The sequence below is a fragment of the Neovison vison genome, chromosome 7 (genome assembly GCF_020171115.1).
Source record: "Neovison vison isolate M4711 chromosome 7, ASM_NN_V1, whole genome shotgun sequence".
NCBI lineage: Eukaryota > Metazoa > Chordata > Mammalia > Carnivora > Mustelidae > Neogale > Neogale vison.
The window spans coordinates 59,606,744-59,626,974 of record NC_058097.1 but is presented as its reverse complement, the minus strand read 5'-3'; the positions used below and the strand labels follow the sequence as shown (position 1 = coordinate 59,626,974).

General features: G+C 47.4%; 1 protein-coding gene across 1 annotated transcript in view; it reads right to left on the bottom strand.

The window, feature by feature from the left end:
- LOC122913406 (NACHT, LRR and PYD domains-containing protein 13-like) overlaps window positions 1-19,749 on the bottom strand; it is a 51,640-nt gene extending 31,891 nt beyond the window's left edge. Inside the window, exons 1-7 of the mRNA XM_044260150.1 lie at window positions 18,328-19,749; window positions 13,601-13,719; window positions 12,278-12,448; window positions 9,337-9,507; window positions 8,542-8,712; window positions 6,319-6,489; window positions 5,801-5,948 (exon numbers count right to left, since the gene is read on the bottom strand). Of these exons, the coding sequence (XP_044116085.1) occupies window positions 5,801-5,948; window positions 6,319-6,489; window positions 8,542-8,712; window positions 9,337-9,507; window positions 12,278-12,448; window positions 13,601-13,719; window positions 18,328-19,749 (2,373 nt within the window). The remainder of the gene's footprint in view (window positions 1-5,800; window positions 5,949-6,318; window positions 6,490-8,541; window positions 8,713-9,336; window positions 9,508-12,277; window positions 12,449-13,600; window positions 13,720-18,327) is intronic.
- Between the last annotated feature and the right edge of the window lie 482 nt (window positions 19,750-20,231).

The following is a 20,231-nucleotide window of genomic DNA, read 5'->3' as shown; positions in this document are numbered from 1 at the left end:
CAACATTCTGTGCACATGCACCACATTCTGTGGTGAAAGCTGTGTGCAGGTGTACTTGTGTCCACACATACAAAAAGGTTGAGATACATTGTAGGTATGTAAACCCTATGTATACATACTTATCAATATCTAAACCGTGTTTCTGTAATCTGATAAATAGCCTAGTATATATGTATTTCATTGAAATGATCTATTGATAGGCTTTTAGGTGGTTTCTAATATTTGACGTTACATGTATCATTACAACCTAAAAATTGTCAATCTCTTCTCATACATGAGCCTCGGTTTTTAACCAGAGATGTCCGTGGGCCATGTGGAGCTACGGGGCAACCAACAGAAGAGTAACACTGTAACAAGAGGGAGGAGGTGGCATAGGTATGGAGAACTGAGCTCAACATCCAGCACAGAAAGACTTTAGTAGACAATATCCAAAGTCACTATGACGAACACCAGCAAGATACGCTGGTCTCAGTGTCTACATGGGGCTTCAGGAAGGATTACTCTACCAGCTGAGCGAAGTCTGTACTTATCTTCATCAGTAAACCTCCAACGTTTGATTCTCTTTTGATGGGAAGTCTCTGCCGACCCCAGGAAAGCTGGCTTCATACACCTGGATTGGGTGGTGCAGATCCTGAGTCTGTCACCCTGCCAGTCAAATAATGATTTTCCCCACTCCTTGACCTTTCCTCTTTCTGAACACACCCCTTCTCAGGATTCATGGCTTCCAATTCCTAGTTCAGGAGGGCGTGAAGCTCAAATTGAGTTTTATGGCACAGGGCTGGATCGTTAAGTTATTAACACTGAGACTATTACATGATAAAGAAATGGCCCAGAACAAGTACTTAACCAAGTGCAGCAAAAGATTTCACACCAGAGAGTAAATCTGAACAGTCGGGCTAAAACGATGCCTTATGATTCTGTCTCGAGTCATGCTTGTTCAGTGGAATACACTGAAAAAGTAGAAGCATAAGATTAAACAGTATGTGAGCCCCAGAGAAGACTCCACAAGTCGGCCTCTGCAATTACTCCGTCAGCAAAAGCTGCAAGGGCAGCACCGCCCCCAAAGGAACACCTTAGTAATTCTCTCTTGCCTCCTTCCAAGCTTGGGTTCATTTCTCTGGCATTGCTAATCTTACATCCCTGCATGACCCATCATGTCTCCCCTATGGTTCCCCAGATTCCCCTCTGGTCCTCCTCTTCCTGTTGCAGCCTCTGGCTAAGACTCTCCATTCTTCTTTCCCTTCCTCCAAATGAAGGCCTCCAGCCCCGTAAACGAAGACGGGGAGGGGAAGTGGAAGGAATGCTTAAGAAGTATTTCATTTATGGGTTCCCATGCCATCAATTTAGGAGTCAAGATGAATAAAATCACCAACTCAGGTGGCCGCTGACAGAAGAATGGATGAACGCAGTGTGGTCTGTCCACATGACGAAGTAAGATTCAGCCTTTAAAACAAGGAAATTCTGACACCTGCCATGTCACAGATGAACCTTGAAGATATTGTGCTAAGTGAAATAAGTCAGCCAACAAGGGGATAAATACTAGATGATCCCACTTTTTTTTAAAGAGTTATTCATTTGAGAGAGAGAGAAAGCATGAGCAGGGGGTAGAGGCAAAGGGAGAAGCAGGCTCCCTGCTGAGCAGAGAGCCCAATGCGGGGCTTGATCCCAGGACCCTGAGATCATGACCCAAGCCAAAGGCGGAGGCTTAACCCACTGAGCCACTCAAGCACCCCTGTATGATCTCATTTTTGTGAGGTACTTAGGATGGTCAAATTCAGAGACAGAAAGTAGAACAGTGGTTGCAGGGGGCTCAGGGAACGGGAAATTGGGAGTTAGTGTTTAATGGGAACAGAGTTTCAGTTTGGGAAGGTAAAGGTCCGTGGATATATGGATGGTGGCGAGGGTTGTGCAGCTGTGTGAAGCTCCTGAATGCCACAGAACTGTCCACTTAAAAATGGCTAAAGAGAGACACCTGGGCAGGGGGCTCAGGTGGCTAAGTGTCTGCCTTGGGCTCAGGTCATGATGCCAGCATCCTGGGATCGAGCCCCGTGTCAGGCTCTGTGTGTAGTGGGGAGACTGCTTCTCCCTCTGTCTCTGCCTGCTGCTCTGCCTGCTTGTTGCTCTGTCAAAATCTTTCTTTAAAAAAATGGCTAAACAGTGATTTTGTTATGTTCAGCTTACCACAAACATCACAGGAGAAAAAGAATGAGAAAAATCATTTCATGTCATCTGTGAAGAGGGATAACATCCTGCCAGGGTTTCTGAGAGACAGACCAGCCAGAAGAACCAAAGAACTCGGTCCCTGAGATACATTTATGTTATGGGGACATCCATTCCCACCCGCTAGAAGACGCTCCAACAGCTTCCCTGTACTCTCAAACCTCTGTCCCTCCAAAGCAGAGGCCAGCAGAAAAGAGGGGGGGAGGATGTACAGACCAAGAACTGAGCCAGGAAGCATCTCATGAGCAGGAAGGATCGAGAGAGGACAGGGTTGAAGGAGATTACTAACCAAAGAGCAACATTTGCAGGTGTTTAACTCACACTGTGCATTTTGTTTTTTGTTTTTTTCCAATTTATTTATTTTCAGAAAAACATTATTCATTATTTTTTCACCACACCCAGTGCTCCATGCAAGCCGTGCCCTCTATAATACCTACCACCTGGTACCCCAACCTCCCACCCCCCCACCACTTCAAACCCCTCAGATTGTTTTTCAGAGTCCATAGTCTCTCATGGTTCACCTCCCCTTCCAATTTACCCAAATTCCCTTCTCCTCTCTAACACCCCTTGTCCTCCATGTTATTTGTTATGCTCCACAAATAAGTGAAACCATATGATAATTTACTCTCTCTGCTTGACTTATTTCACTCAGCATAATCTCTGTGCATTTTGTAAGTTATTTTGTGTAATTTTAGCAAAGCCCAAGATTGGTGCTATTAGACCCATGCTGTAATGAGAAAAATCGGCTCCGAGGGTAAATTGCTAAGAAGCAATGGTGCCATCATGAAAAGCCACTGTGGAGGTTTCCATTCCATAGAATCTATTTCTCTTGCCAGATTCCACTCAGGGGATCCTTTTCTCAACACAGTTCCTCCATCACCTCACAAAAGGGATTCTCTCCGCTCCTAACCTCAACTACACACTACCTCTGCCTTGCCCCCAGCCACTCCCTAGACCTGGCTAGGTCTACTCACACTTTTAAGATGGGAAAGTAGCAGGTGTGGAATAAGGGTGGGTGGGGAGGTCTTCCGGATGAACACAGGCTTGCACTTAGTGTGAATCTCTCCTTCAAAACCCGTAGTGAGCCCGGGCAATCAGCTCCGCCATCACAGCTCATACAGATCCCTTCCGTTCCATCTCTTCCTTTCCTGAACCCTCAATCCCCTTCCTGGGGCCGGGATGGGTGGACTTATCACTGATTCCCCTAGAAAGCCACTTTGGCATTATATAGCTTTGAAATAAAATAACACTCTTAGGCTACCCAAGGGTTAAGATCCTCTGCTGTAATTGAATTAATTCCATGGCAAATTCAGGAACTCTAGAATAAATTCCTAAAATATTATGAAAACAGTAATAGAGAATTTGTAGCTCCAACACAGGAGAATATACCTGTGTTATAAAAAAAACAAGGAACGTCGGGGTCATCTTGGATTGAGGTTAAGAAGTGGTTTGTCAGATTATCAGAAATGACATGATACCATTTTACTCAGCAGTAACTGAAGTTATGACATAGTAACTAAAGCAGTCTAAACCTTTCATTTTTAAAAGTCTCTCCCTCAAGTTTTTCTAAGTCCATAAACCTCTCCCCACTCACTCTCTATCCCAGTTTTTATCTACAATGAATGACCAAAGTGCAGCAGGAAGAGAACGAAGAATTTCAGGGATCTAGGTTTCACTTGGATTTAATGGCAGGAACATAGAAGGATCAAGGCATTCAACTCACTGGAAGACCTCGCTGGCTTTCATCAGGCATGCTGGCTCCTAAATGGAACAGATGGATTCCAAGTTCCATTATTTGACTTACTATTTCTGTGATCTGTTGTAAAACATTCATCCTCAGTATCTTCTTTATGTTCAGTTAGTCACTGTCAGAACATCATTCGTTTTTGATGTGCTGTTCAATGATTCATTAGTTACATGTAATACCCAGCGTTCATCACAACACATGCTCCCCTCAATCCCCATCACCGGGATACCCCATTCCCCAGCCCCTCTGAAACCCTCAGTTTGTTTCCCTGGGGTCCAGAGTTGCTCATGGCTCCTCTCCCTCTCTGATTTCTCCCCCTTCAGTTTTCCCTCCCTTCCCATACTTACCTGGCAGAGAAGATACCCTGATCACCTTCCATATCTTTGATTTTGAATTCATCAGGGAGGAATGCCCCCACGTACAGGGCTCTGATGAGGATTGAGAAATACCACAAAGGTTTTAGAAGCTACAAAATGCAAAATAAAATGAATATCCAACTGTTCCTTAAGACTTCTGATGGCTTTTGCTTATTGAATAAGACAAAGGAGAGAAAATTGTAATGAGCTCCTATTTTCACATCCATTCTCATGCATGACATTAGTTTCATATTATATGCTGTGTAGGATCCATGGGTCCTGTATGCAGGTAGGTTAAATACACGTTAGTTCTATCACAGCCATAGGTCATTGAAAGGTAGATGCAAAAGCCAAAATTGGGTCTATTTGCATGTTAGGAGTGGTTCTGGAGCTCCATCTGGCTGGTTTATCCACAGTAGGATAACTGGAATTAGAGTCACATCCATCCCATCTCTCCATCCACAGTAAATGAGGCTTTAGGCTTTTTCAAGGTATTTTTTTATAGCCTTTGCTTTATTGAATCCTCTTAACATCTGAGAAAGACATTACACCAAGAAAAACAAAAGGAAATTTGAGGCAAAGCCATTGTCGGGTCTTGGGGCCAAATGTGGAATTAGACTAGGATTCTAGAGATTGGGTATTTAATATGCTGCCTACAACAAATGGCGTAGAGCACTCTGGAGGTCACAGCTCATTTGTCCCTATGAACAGGGATGCCTCAGCAATCTCCTGGTGGTTTTAATCCAAGACCCTCCCATGGTGAAGCCATGGCATCTCCTCATTGGGTCACCACCACCATTTATCCTCAAGGTCATTGAAATCCCATTTACACTTGACTCTTAGAAAGGACCCTCTCTCCTGCAATTCCTCCAGCTCCCCCTTCACTATGTCGTACAACTCTTTCTTGAGCCTGCAAGAAATAGAGAGAATGCTTTTAGTGCCATTGTATTGCCTGTAAGGTGACTGTTACTATATAGATAGATCAGAGAGAATGCTTTTAAAAATGCATTACTTAGATGTGAAGTTGATAATATAAAATCCTGAATAATATAGCTTTTGATCAACTTCCCAAATTAGGCAAGATTCCTTGGAATCCAAGAGGATTTCTGCTAAAATGTGCCCAGTTTAAAATCTTTTCCAGGGGGTAAAGGGGTAGCCATAGCTTACCTTTCTGACCTCATCTCCAGATTACTGAATAAGGGGGAGAGTATTCTAATTCAACGCTCTATTTCAATGCCTGGAAGGAGCAACACAGAGCTTGGTAGTCCAACCTCAGGGCCTTTATACATGCTACTCCAACTTCCTTAGAACACTCTACTCTTTGTCTCTTGTCACTGTCCAGATGTCCCTCTTGATACATAGATTCCTCCTTCCAGCCTCCCTGGGACTTAAGAACCAACGTCACCACAAAAGACACACTTTCTGTCACTGCTCTGACTACCCTTGTTCTTCTACCACAGCCCAGAGTTTTCCTCACAGCATTCATGACAACACTGCTTTTAGCCATCTCAGATTTGGCATCTCCCTGAGCAGAATGAAGAGCCATGAGGGCAAGCCTCACGACCATTCTGCTATCAACCATGGCACGCTTGTCAGCATTGAGGAGGATGCCGTTGAGTGAAATACTGAATAGGTACAAGCATGAGAAAAACAAGGGGCCTCCTCCACTTCCCAAATGTTTGTAGGACCATGTTGCCCTGGTCATCACTACCCACGTGGGGCCATTTAAACTGCAATTTAAACTGATAAAAGTAAAAAAACTCAGTTCCTGGGTTGCACTAACACCCTTTTGAGTGCCCAGTTATCACACGCTGCTACTGGCTACCCTACTGGAAAGGAGGTATAAACTCCTTCCACCATCACTAAAGGTTCTGCTGGCTGGCACTGCTCTAGGAAATCGAATGCAGGCTGAGCCCAATGCTTGCTTTAAAATATCAGCCAATCTACCCCCCACCTCAGCTAGTGCTTCCTAGTGTAAAAGTCACTGGGGATTACCCAAGTTTCTGTAGTTTGCACGTTGATTTTTTCAAGGCCTTCCACAGTATGCCGACTCCACTGGGCTCCAAGTCATTCTGCAGAAGGTTCAGGTGAACCAGGCTTTTACTGCTTCCAAGAACAGAGGAGAGATGCTGGCAGCAAGCAGGCATCAGATTGCATTTCTCCAACCTAGGAGTGGGTGGGAAGGAAGTGTGAAAGATGGTCCTCCAAGACTGAGAAGTTAGAAGTGATACCAGATCTAAGAAAAAGTACATGGTTAAAACAAACGGGCTTCTAGTGGAGAGCTTATCACACACCGGACACTTCTCCAAATGTTTACTCATAACTCACTAATCCTTATACCAGTCCTATCATATGTAGCCAATATCTTCAACTTCATTTTCTAGGTGTGGAAACAGAACATTAGCCTGTCCAACCATCAAAAAAACCAATATTCAGCCCTCAAAAGTGGTGTGAATTTATAAGATCCTTGAAAGGACTAAAATAAGACTACAACCCTTTCCTTACACTTTCATCTTGTTCCTAATTTCAACACAACAAAATCTGTATTCCTAGTAGCTAGCCAACCATATGTTCAAAGACAAAAGTGACAGTGATATCACTTTAAGGTAGTGGAAATTTCCATCTAAGCCTATAAAGAAATGTGATAGGTGTCCAGACATGGAAATTTTGATACATCAAGAATAAAAGGAAAGGTTTCCTTAGGAAGATGTTAGGAGATGTTGGGAGATGTGGAAGATGTTGGGTAGGATCCAGAGAATGCTTCAAGGTAAAGGCACTATTTGGTGGACAGGAAGAGGAGGACACAGAGAAAAATGGTTCCAACATCACCCAAGTGTGTCCTGTCTCTGGTCTAGCGCCCCCTGCAGGGCCTTTACCACCATGTTACATATTATTGACCTCCATCATGTACCTTTACTAGTAGTATTTCCCAGTGAAGGGTGAGCTCTGCCCCCCCGCCAGAGGACACTGAGCAATATCTGCACACGAGGGAGAGGCTATTGGCATCTGGAGGGTGGAGGCCAGGGATGCTCTTCTGCAGCATACAGCACACAGAACAGCCCACAGCCAAGGACTACCCAGCCCAAGGTGTCAGTAGTGCAGAGGTTGAGAAACACTGGTCTGATGGTAAAGGTGGAAGCCTGTGAACACAAATAAGACACTCGGGCGCCTACTTTAAAGCTATACATTGGCAGAGTGCCCAGGTGGCTCAGTGGGTTAAGCATCTGCCTTCGGCTCAGGCATGATCTCAGGGTCCCGGAACAGAGCCCCATATCGGGCTCCCTGCTTAGCGTGGTCTGCTTCTCCCTCTGCCCCTCCCCACTGCTTGTGCTTTCTCTCTCCTCCTCTCTCCAAAAAATAAATAAAATCTTTTAAAAAATCGTTAAAACTACAACACTGGAGAATGAAACTGACTGAAAGTGAACTGAATATCGGGAAGGCATTCATAATTAGAGACAGGGCAATAACTGTTGCAAACATTTTATTCATTTATACATCCAGAGAAGGTCCTAGAGAGGGAGGGCTTAAAACCAGACCACCATTCTTAAGGCACAAATAGGACCTCGAATTACTTGTATAAGTATGACAGCTTCTCCTTTACCTATAGGATAAAGAATATTGAACCTCAAGATGCTTCTTGAAGGACAGGGATGTGGTGAAAAAACAAACAAACAAACAACTTCTGACTTATTTTACTTATTAAGGGCATAAGGTCCTCAAGGTCCATCCATTTAATGGAAATGGCAGGATTTCCACAGAGAAAGACTGTGTGATCTCTAAGCACTTTGTGAGAGTGAGTAGACGTGGCACCTATGTGAAAAATAGCTATCATGTAAGCCACACTTAACCAAAACTCCTATTATTGGAGTAGAAACCATCTCAGTTTGCTGAACAAACACATCACCTTATGGTTAGAATCGGGCTCCCCCTTTGATGGAAAAACTCCGGGACAGGAAACACGGTGTACCAGCCCCCACCTGCTATCCCAAAAGTACTGACCGAAATGAAGAATATCTACAATACACCATGGGTGGGGAGTGACCGGAACAAACTTCTGTTTCTGCACTTGAACCTCACTGTTAAGCAGAAGAGATTCTGAACAAGAGAATTTTGTCATTTGTTCCTCGCCTCCTTGAACCCCCGGGTGACCGTGTGTCATCCCCTCCAGATACGAGAGTAGGATGGGGGCTTCCCACAAAGAGGACTGTGTCAGCTCACCCAAGCGTGTTCAGTGCACAGCTCGGATCTTTCAGAGCCTCACACAGGTGCATCACGCCATCATCCCGAACATCATTGCTCCCGAGATCCAAAATTTTCATGTTATGATTATGTCGGAGGGCGTTAGCAAGCTCCTGACAGCTCCCTGCTGTTAATGAACAGCCTGACAAACTATGAAACAAACAGAAAGGGGGAAAGAATAACCCTTGCATCCTCGGGCTTTGCTCTGTCTACCCCAGCCCACATCACAGTCCTCCGAGGGAAAGAGATGCCAAAGCCAAACTTTTTGTGCTGAGCTCTGGGAAGAGGAGGATGCTGGTCAGGAAGTCTGAGACTCTATCTACAGGTAGAAAGGACGCAGCCAACAGGACAATGTGGCTCGCTTCCCCGTGCCATCTGCAGAGTTTGCACCTGGTTTCCTCTGGACTTGACCTCACGCATCCTCCCCTTTGCTGATTTTACTTTTCCTCCTTTCACTGAAATAGATGGCAGCCACAAATCTGACTGCATGCCACATTCTTGAAGTCCTTTGGGAGTCATCAAACCCACAGAGTGGCCTTGGGAACCCCCACCACACACACTGTGGTTGATCCTTAGCTGTGATCCCAGTAGCCTCACTGCCCACTGCAGGCAACCCCCCCACACCTATCCCCCTACAGGAGAACCTGCAGCTCCTCTGGTGAGCACACACGTCTATACCTGGGACTCCAGCCCCATCTGGAGCTCAGGCACTTTCAAGTCAAGTCACACACTTTCTTCCCATCCTCTGAAGGACAGAGAGGCAAAGGCACTCACTCCAGGTTCTGTAGGCGGCAGTCCGGGCGGCTCAAGGCCTCACATAGAAGCTTCACCCCCTCATCTCCCAGGCTGTTCCTCCTCAGGTTCAGATGTGTCAAACTCTTGTTCTCAAGGAGAGCGTCTGACAAGTACTTGCAGCTGGGGGCCCTGAGCTGGCAGAACCAGAGCCTACAGGGTGAGAGCCACAGAGATAGATGCTCAGGAAGGCAGCCCAGACCGAGGCCCCTGGGGATGCGAGCCTCGGGGCCCACCTCTGAGTTCAACCACGGGGTCCCCTTGAACCCCAATCCAGGATAGGCCACATAGTGGTGCTTACTTATCCTTTCCCAGATTTATGCAATGAGCACAGCAAGAACATTCTGGGCCTTAGTGGTGGTCTCAAAAAAAAGAAAGAAAGCCAATAGAAGGATGATGATTGGGGCACCGACGGGGGTGGGGGGGCTCAGTTGGGTGAGCACCCAGCTCTGGATTACGGCTCAGATCCTGATCTCAGGCTCCTGGGACTGAGCCCTGTGCTGGAATCCACACTCTGCGGGGAACCTGCTCGAGGATTCTCTCTCTCTGTCTCTCATATACATAAATCTTTAAAAAATAAAGGCAATGATCAAAGCCTGTCAAGTTTCATTAACACAAGAAAAGTTCCAAAGATCCCCCATGAGCATCGTGCTTACAACGAATGATCCTACATTGTGGACTTGGAGTTCTCTAAGGTTTACCATTTTCTGTGTAAATAGTCTGTGTTAAATGATATCTCAAAAAAATTAATAAGAAGAACGGTAGAAGAGGGAACTTTGGAAGGTGATGGGTATGTGTTAGGTCTTCATGGCGGTGATGGTCTCGAGGGTGCGTACCGTAGCTCTCCCCTAACGCACCGACTCGTGCAGTAAACACGTGTGACTTCTCACATGTCAGAAATGTTTAATGTGAGAGGGTTTTTTTTTAAGTAAAAATAAAAAATATAAGGGAAAACACTCTAAATGAGCTTCAGGCAGTTAGGGATGAACCCAGGGCTTCGAAGCCCATCAGACGCGGCTGGACTGGTGCCCAGCTGTTACCAACGGTCATCAGGCCTGTGGCGTTCAGGCCTGTGGCGTTGCCCCCACGGCCTTCACCTCTCACTAAGGTGGAGCCTGAGCACCCATCACGGCACTGCCTATCCCATGGGCCGGGACGCATGGTGCTCAGAGCAGTGCTCAGCACGTGTGCAGTACAGACTGTAGGAGATACAGAGTACAGCAAGCGTATGTAAGCATTAGGTGTATGTAAGTATGTATGCAATGTGTAGGCATAGAAAATACTTAGGATTACAGAATAGACATGTTAGACATGCAAGACATGTATGTTACTGTGTAACATCATGAATCATATAAGTTACATTTATGATTTATGTATTGCATTTTGGTATATATCCATGTATCTATGTTAAATATAATTACATATTAAAATATATTGCTATAAGCATAATTATAATTAGCATACATATTAACTTACTGTAACCTGTAACCTGTAACAGTCCTATATAACACATTAGTTCGTATTACGTATGTATTCATTAGCTGTTCATGGTTATTTGTGGCTCGGGGCCGAGTGAGCGCTAATCTTCTGGTCTGTAGCTCAGATTCCACCGTCTTTCACCATTTACCCCCTCAGATGAGCCCCTTGGCCTTCTTACCCTTTCATACTCACTCACCTGAACAATATCCAGTTCCCAGAAAACCCATCTCTGCATCTATTCCAAACCTTCCCGAGAGCAGCAGAGTGCAGCTGACAGAAGAAACATCTAAGGAGATCACACTTGACACCTGCCATTGCCCGTGGACTCGTCCCCACCTAGCAACCCCCTTGAAACCTAGAGTCCTGCAGATACCCACTCAGGTAACATCACTATGTGGCTGGTCAGTAGGCATCTCATGCTCCAGCATCCCAGACCAAACCCCTCACGCCTAAACCTCATTCCCACAGGTCTTCCCCATGTCTGAAAAAGACCCCACCTTTCACCCAGCAGCCAAGCCCATCATCTGGAGGCATTTCGGTTCTTTCCCTCCTCAACCACTTTACTGCATCAGCAAGTCCTCCTGGCCCCAGCTTTGAGTATACCCCAGACCCGACCACCTCACTCTGGTAAATTCATGGTCATCCTCTTGCCTGATCTACAGGCACTTGCTTCTGCCCCCATTTTTGCTTCCATTATAGTCCACCCTTCACCTGCCGCCAGGGTAATCTTTCAGAGAGTGTCTGTACAAACTCTGGTCCTCAGACAAGTTTCCACCTCCAAACACAACAGACTCCTTCATGGCCAGGACATATTCGGGGCCTCGTCCTGCCTCTCCAGCTTCAACTCTGCCTGTCATGTCCCTCACTGTTACCCCAGCCTTATTAGTGGTCTGGCTGCTCCTACAACACTCCAAGCACATGCCAGTCTTGGGGCCTCTGTCCTCCTCTTCCTTCTGTGTGTGTGGCTCCTTCAGCCAATGTCTGGTGGCTTCAGTGTCACATCCTCTGATAGGCTGGTGAGAGAAGACCTTACTAAGACACCAGCCCACCACTCCTTGTCTATTCTATTCCTCTTCATTTTTCTTCAGCAGAGCTCCTGGTCTTATTGTTTGGTATCCCACTCATCCTCCACACAGGCGGGTGTCTGTCTTGTCCCCTACCCCAACCTTGGTGCACAGCCTGGTGTCTAGAGATAGGAGCTCAGTCATCACTTGACCAGACCATAATTTCCTGGTATCCTTGTTAAAATGGAATTCCTTGGCACAACTCCCAGAGACTGATTCAGCAAATCCGGGACTACTCGGAGCCTGGGTGTAGAATGGCGCCCCGCACAACACATGTTAGTAGTCAATGGTATAAGTAGGTCCCAAATGAAGGACCCACTATTTCCCCCATGCCCACCCCCAAGGAGTCACTTCCAGAAACGGAACCATGAGGAGCTTACACCAGTCTCTCTAAGGCGCACTCGGGGTGAGTCAGGGAAGAGCAGAGGAGCCTCACGCCGTCATCCTGGAGTGGGTTAAACCCCAGGCACAGTCGAGTGGTCCTCTGGGTGCTGGTGAGACATGATGCCAGGCCCCGGTAGACGGCCGCTGACAGCTGGCATTTCTCCAGGCTGTAAAGGTCCAAGTGCAGTGTGAGCCCCAGCTGTACCCACTTCTCTTTCTTTCGCAAACTCCCAGTCCCTTGGGCCACACATCTGGGACCCAAACATCATGAAATGATTAAACTGGATAAAGGACAACGGTTTTAAGAAGAAAAAGGTGGATCAGAGTAAGGGCTTCTCAATCTCAGCCCTACTGACCTTTGGGCTAGATCATTCTTTGCCCACCCCCCCAGGGCATTGATCATAGCCGGTCTCCACCTACTAGATGCCAGTAGCGTCCTCCTCTCCCAACTGTGAGAGGCAAGTAGTGTCCAGACATTGCCAAACATGCCCTGGAGGACAAGATCACCCCTCAGCTTAAAACCACTGGGTTTTCCGTGTTCACTGTGGAGTCTGCCTCTCCCTCTCCACCCCATCTCCTGTCCGTGCTCGCTTTCTCTCAAATAAATAAAATCATTTTGTCTATTAAGTTAGCCACCACACAGCGCATCATGCATTTTGAGGTAGTGCACAATAAAATCTTTTTAAGAAATTGGGCGTCTGGGTGGCTCAGTTAGTTAAGCATCTGCCTTAACTCAGTTCAAGATCTCAGAGTCCTGGGATTGAGCCCCAGGTCAGGCTCCCTGCACCACGGGGAGCCTGCTTCTCCCTCTTCCCCTCATGCCCACTTGTGTTCCCTCTTTCTCTCAAAATCTTCAAGCACTAGGTGTTATACGCAACTGATCAACTATTGGACACTACATCTGAATGTACCATATGTTCGCTAATTGAATTTAAGTTTTTAAAATGTTAAAATAAGTTAAAGTATTAAAAAATAAAAAAATAAAACCACGGGGTTTAGGGGAGACTGGCAGCTAAGTCAGCCACAATGAAGGTGAGGGCAAAGCTGGCTGAGTTGGAGCCCCAGGGACACAGTGGAAAAGAGTGAAAAACTGTGGGGCATAAGGAATAACACAGAGGGCATGGGGCTATGGAGAGGAGAAGGGAGTTGGGGGAATCGGAGGGGGAGACGAACCACAAGAGACTGTGCTCTGAGAAACAATCTGAGGGTTTTGGAGGGGAAGGGTGGGGGGTTGGGTGAGTGTGACATGCTGCCACTGTCACCCCACCCTGCCACTTAACCTTGCAAAGACACAATTTTGACAAGACAGGAAGACTTACGACAGCTCCTTCAGGGATGATGTGGACACTGTGGAGGGCCCCTGCAGACTTTTTTCCTCAGTGCCTGAGAGATCATTGTCCCCCAGGCTAAGGAAGCGCACACTCGAGTTCTTGCGGAGCTCCAGAAAGAGATGACAACACATCAGAGGGGTGAGGCCACACGACTCCAACCTACCAAAGGGTCCCCAAGACAGGCAGTTACTCCAGGGAGGGGAGGTCTTCGTCTGGAGGCCCCCTTGTGCCACAAACGAAGGCTTATTTCTCCTTGTTCCTCATCGTCTCCCCCAGGCAGGACGTCTCCCCCAGGCAGGACGTCTCCCCAGGCAGTCCATGCCACTGTCAGGGCCCCGTGGCACCCAGCCCAGCACCACCGAGCAGCCTGTTAGAAACGCCAGCTCTTAGGCCCTCAGCAGCCCTGCGGGCTCTCGGGGTGTGGGTCCCAGGTCCCTGCATTTTAACCTGCCCCTCGGGTGGCTGTGGTAGACCTGAAGTTTTGGGAAGCACTGTCTTGACCCCACGTGCTTGTCCCCTTTGCTCCTCTTTCCCTATGTCCTTTGGGTGCTGTGCTGAGTCCTGCCCTCCCGGTGCGTCACTGAATCTGGGGGTGACCCCGGGACAGATCTGGAAGACCAGAGATTTACCACAGATACTGGAGGTTGCAGGCGGAATGCCTTAGGGTTTTAAAGATCATGGTAGACACAGGAATTCCCAGGTTGTTCGAGCTCAAGTTCAGATGGGTCAGCCTTTGGTTGCCGTGTAGGATGAGGACAAGCTCCTTCAGAACCCGCACAGGACTTACCGACTTGCACCTGAGGAAAACAGGAAGTGAGGAGGCTGGCCTCATGGGAGGGGGTACACCCTCCTCTTGCTTTGTCCCCCACCCCGTCGTCCCCCCACAGGGACCCCCTCCTTCAAGGATATCATCTCCAAGAGGAATCGGAAACTTGAAGCCTGGCCGGATGTGTTGCACTGGGAGTCGATCCCCTCCCCCACCGCGTCTGCCAGAAAAAACCCTGGAGCCCCCCCGCTCTTCTGGGCAGGGGGTGACCCCCCCAACCCAGAAAGGTCTGACGAGAGCACCACTCTTCTCTTGTTTTTCTCTTCTTTTTCTCCACGTCTTTAGGACTAAGTGATAAGACCAAAGCAGCAGGGAGGGAGGGAGGGAGGATGCAAACGCCGGGTCCTGGTAAAGGGACATTTGAGGCTGTGTCCTGTGCATCTGACGCAGCTCACACGACACACGGAGGTTCAAGGACGGTTGCTGCTGCCAGGTCTTCTGCTCTAAGCTCCCGGCAGCAGTGCGCGCATCCGGGTTCCAGACATCAGGGCAGCCCCGAATCGCAGAGGGACAGTAGGACAGAATTAGTTGGCGTGGACCCGAGAGCATCTGACCCAACACCATCCCCAGACCTAACATTCGGTCTGTCCTCCGTCAGGTGGCTCTTCCCTGGCTTCTTCAAGGGCCACCTCCATTGCTCCTACCTGTGGAGCCTGTGAGCTTACATCACGCAAGGGGTTTCAGTCCAAAACGATGTGTCAGCTCCCATGAGCAGGTCTTTACTCCACCTCCTTTTAGACAGGCGAGGCCCTTCTGCTTTCTGTGTCTCCCAGCACAAAGCCCCCCCTCCATGCCGAGTCCCCGAACAGATCTCCTCCTGCTCTGGAAGGCCTCCGTGTCGCCTCCGCTGCGCTGGCCATCTAAGTGTGTTCCTCCCACATGGGCAGCCCCGTGCAGGCGGGAGTTATCCTTTCCATTCCCGGTGGTAACCGCAGAATGAGGAGATGCTTGTTAAATACCCACTGAGTGAAGAAATGTCCGAGCATGAACTCCCCACCTTCCCTTAAGGCCCAACAATTCATGTGGGGCCCACATAAAGTCGCCTCTCAAGTGCTTTGTCCCAGCCACGTCCTCCAAGCTTTCCAGTCCTCCATAGTCAGCTCAGAACAGCAGCCTCGCGCAGAGGTCCTGCGGGCAAGGCTGTCCATGTGCCCGCACCTCTCACGCAAGACCACGTGACGGAGTACCAGGTCTTCGCCTGAATGCATACCAACATGTTTGTTATCCCAAGCACCCAAGCTTACCTTCTGAAAAAGAGATCGTCCCTGCAATAACCAGGAGAAAAATGCCAGATCGTTCCCTGTTGGAATTTCACACACGGTGCGCCACACTTACGTCAGTCTCTGGAGCTTGCATCTTGGGCTTCTCAGTTCGTAACAGAGTTTCTTCATGGAAAAAGCATTAAGCTTGCTGTTGCTCAGGTCCAGCTCCCTCACATTCCCGTGGCAAAACACAGAGCAAACATCCTGCCACTGATGTATCTTGGAGTGCGAGCTTGTCATTTAGGAGAGAGAAAGAAGGTTACTGAGGTGAACTGCGCCTGACGCCCAGAGCGTGGCCTACAGGAGACAAAACCAGACCCATGGGAAGTGAAGGAATTCACCGGCGCACTGGGCAGGAAAACCGGGACTGCAAAAGTATGAGTTCTTTAAGTCCTAGATGTTTTATTCCAACAATCCTCACCGTCCTTCTCATAGGAAAGCAGCGCTGTAAGGGAGGGAAGGTGGCCATTGGTAGGATCCTCACATGTTCAGCCTTTGAGTCAAACAGGCTGAAGGTGAACTCAGAGCTGCACTACCTATGATTTAACCTCTGTGCTCCAATTTTCTATCTCTAAATGTACATACTAACTTACTCTCATAGGATATTGTGACTTAAAAAAAGGTTTATGCAAGATATCTAGAACTTAGGAGGGTTATTAAAATTCTACACATACGATGGAATATCACTCAGCCATCAGAAGGGATGGACACTCACCATTTGCATCAACAAGGTTGGAACTGGAGGGGATTATGCTGAGTGAGGTCAGTCAATCAAACACAATAATCATATGTTCCTCCCATGTGCAAGATAAGCAGTGATGTGGGAGACCACAGGGGAAGGGAGGGAAAACTGAATGGGAAGAAATCAGAGAGGGAGACAAACCATGAGAGACTCTGGGCTCCAGGAACCAAGCTGAGGGTTACCGAAGGGAGGGGTGGGGAGGGGGTAACGGGTGATGGGGACTGAGGGGGGCATGCATTGGGATGACCACTGGGTGCTACACACAACTGATGAATCATTGAACACGACATGAAAAATGAGTGTTGACTAGATGTTGGCGAACTGAACATAATAAAAAAGATTCTTATTATTTAGCATTTCCTTAATGTGGCAGGCTCTCAACATTTACAAGAGTAAAAGAGCATCCAAGTCGTGAATTAACCTTTTCATCTCCAGTGACGAAAGTAAAACAAAGAACCCATTAAAGCACCTGAAGGATATAAAGTTCTACATGGAGAGCCCAGAATTACAGCATTGGAGGGGCTGTTTCTGACTGTAGCGTGTGTGTGTGTGTGACACACATATGTGCCCATGTATTCATATGTTTAACACCCCAGTTAATTCAGAGATACAGACAGAGGTAAAAGCCACTGAGGAAAGGGAGCTGTAGTGTAGAGAAACAAGGACTGGCCTTCACGTCAGAAGGTCTGTTATCACCATTAGGGAAGACAAGAAATCTCCTTCAGCCTCAGGGTGATCATGTGTAAGTTGGGGAATGGGGTTGATGGAGTATTAATCCTTACAGTAAATGGTACTATCCTGGGGAAAACATGTGGTAGCCAGGACACTTACTCACACAACCCAACAATGAACACTACCTACACAAAGTCCCCTGTTTAGGTTTTAGGGAATCTAAGACCGGACAAATAAATGACAGCCAATATGCATTGAACTTTCATGACTCTGAGGCCCCAGGACCAAACATCTTACTAATATTCTAGTCTGGATAAACACAAAGAGATTAGTCTTCTCAGAATTTCTCTTTGTACAACCAAAATTGAACTGGTATTTTTTGTAGGTTTGAGGGTTAACAAAGGGTTTGTGAACACATAGCAGCCCCTGCCTCAAGAGAGGAGTTTAGAAAACACCCTTAGGGCCTGAAATAATTAGGACACTCAGATCTCTTTACCTCCTACACTGGAAGTCAACAGCGTCAGCAATGGGAAAAGGTTATAGGATAAGAACCAAAAGCAGTTTAAGTATTTCTGGGATTCTTCCAGGAGACCAAGGGACAAACGAAGTTCAGGATGTAGTTGACACCACTGGACCCAACCCCACCTCAAATTGTGCTCAAAGGATGGGCACCAGCGTTTTGAGCTGTGGAGCTGTGGAAGAGGGCGGGGCATTGACCCAGGCTGAGCTGCTTAGTGGCCACATGGGCATAAGCAAATTCTGTTTTTATTCAGTTTTCTCATCTATGAATGGCAGTAACTCTCCACCCTCCATTCAGCAATGGACATCAGTCAGATAGGAGTAGAGGTCTCAGCACAAGGCTTGGCATGTACATCTTCACTATGCAGGGCCTGAGAAAGAAACCCTACCTAGAAGGACATCAGCAGAAGCAGCCAAGGAATACTATAGGACACCTAAAGGGAAATGGTTGGTCTCCTGGATTGGAGTGACCCAGAAGGTTTGGTCAGTCATAACAATGATAACACAACACATCCCTGGTTCTTCATGGAACAACTTGGGCAGATCCTGGGAAGAAACCTGGGGGGGAAATGGTTTGCATTACTCACTCCAGAGTTTCCGTGGTGAAAGTCAATTCCGTTTGAGGGATGGGAACGGTGACAGAAAGCCTTAGCTTACTTAACCTTTGACAGTGCTTTAGGCAAAATGAAGCAACTTGGAGTTGTAGATTCCCAAAAATATCTAGGTCAGCTTCAAGGAGAGGACTCAGAATCTGCCTTACAAAGTTTTCCTCCTGAGTTTCATACAAGCACTCAAAAAAGTGTAGGAATTCAAAACGGTTGAAGACAATGTCATAACTTCCTAATTCCTCTGCCCATTCTAGTAATTCATCTGTTATCCTGCGACTCACTTTACAGCGCAAAGTGGCTTCCAGTTCTCCTGCTAAGTTTCTTTTTAAAAGACCAAAGAAAAAAAGAGTCATCTGATTCCAGTAGAAGTTTATATCGGCCAAAGCATCTGTCAGTAGCACCTTCATCTCTTCGTGCTTTGCAGGACTGCCCATGGAGCCTTTTGTCCCTCCCAGTGCATAGAACATGGCCCCCAAGAACACCTGGAAACTCTGATGAGTGAAAGTCACACACCCATCACAGTCACTGACCTTTCGAAGGATATTCAAGCTGAGCAGAGTGTCAATGAGAGATGCTTCCAGGCGCCTGTGCTTGAGGTCCTCCTTTGCAAATGTGAAATTCCAGAACCACATCCCCTCTGCAGCCACAGAGCAGAGCGCTATCCACTGCTCTGGCCAGCTCTGGGCCGACAAACTCACCTCTGCTTTGGCAAACAGGCTGGAGAAGAAGTAGACATACAGACTGGTGGTCGTCTGGGTGCTCAGCTGGAAGCAAGGACTTCTTGCCATCTGCCGCTTTAGGCAGGAGCACACGGCCCAGCACACCATGGGCGCAGAGCAGAAATAAAACAGGTTTTCATTTTTTCTTACCCAGCGCAAGATTTTCTTTGCTTTGTTTTGGTCACCAAAGTACCTGATGAAATACTCCTCCCGGTCTCCCTCTGTGAACCCTGAGATTTGTACAAAACATGGATCCAGTAACAGCCTTTTAAGATCCTTGGTTCTGTACTCCTTGGTTGTGATCAGCAAAGTGGCCCCAGGAACCAGATCTTTTCTCAACAAGTAGAACAGGATTCTGTGGACTGGGAGTCGCTGAAACCAGTCTGTACATGGTGGGCTGGCATCCAAGTTGGAGGGCATGTCCATTTCTTCAAAGCCATCAATGACAAACAGGAGCCTCTCAGGGTGACTCATGAGCTCGTCAAAGGGGGGCTGGGAGTCAGGCCAGTCCCAGGAAAGCAAGCCAGCGAATGTGGTATCCTTCACCTCTTTAACTTTATGGCAGCTGATGAAGAACACATAGGAGAACTTCTGTTGAAAGAGAAAGCCCTCTGCCCAATGCAGCATGGCCTTCATGGCCAGGGTGGTCTTCCCAACCCCCGCTACTCCCTCCAAGACAATCGTCTGTGGCTGGGCTCCCATCCTGTTGGGATACAGGAGGCTCTTCAGTTCTTTGTGTTCCTTCTCAGTCACGTTGCGCAGATATATGTGGCCTTCGGGCCAAGGCATGTTGTCCCACATCATCAATATTTTAGCCTTCATCCTCTCTCTGTATCTTCTTCGGTGAACTGAAACAGAGAAGTGAGGCAAAACAGAACACAACAATGGTCAGAATGAATTTTGGCCTTAGGAATAGTAAGTTCTTATATAAAGTCTTGAACAAGAGAAACACATTCTATCTTCAAGGGTCCAACTTTTGGGAGGAGTGGCATGGTGGGATAAAACAACAAAGGCAGTAGAATAGTTTGAGAATACACAAAAATAAATACGGAGAATGCAAGAGAGACTGAGAATCCCCTTTGAAGGTTGGGGAACGGATCTGTAGAGGCTTCTGTGGAGGAGTTAACACGATAATCTTGAGAAGCTGCCAGTCCAAGATATAGAAAGAGAGACTTTCAGGCAGGGTAAAGAGCTAGTGCCAATGCCCTGATACAGGAATAGGAACATTCTAGAACAGAGTGAGAAAAGTGCCTGACAGGGGGGACTCAACT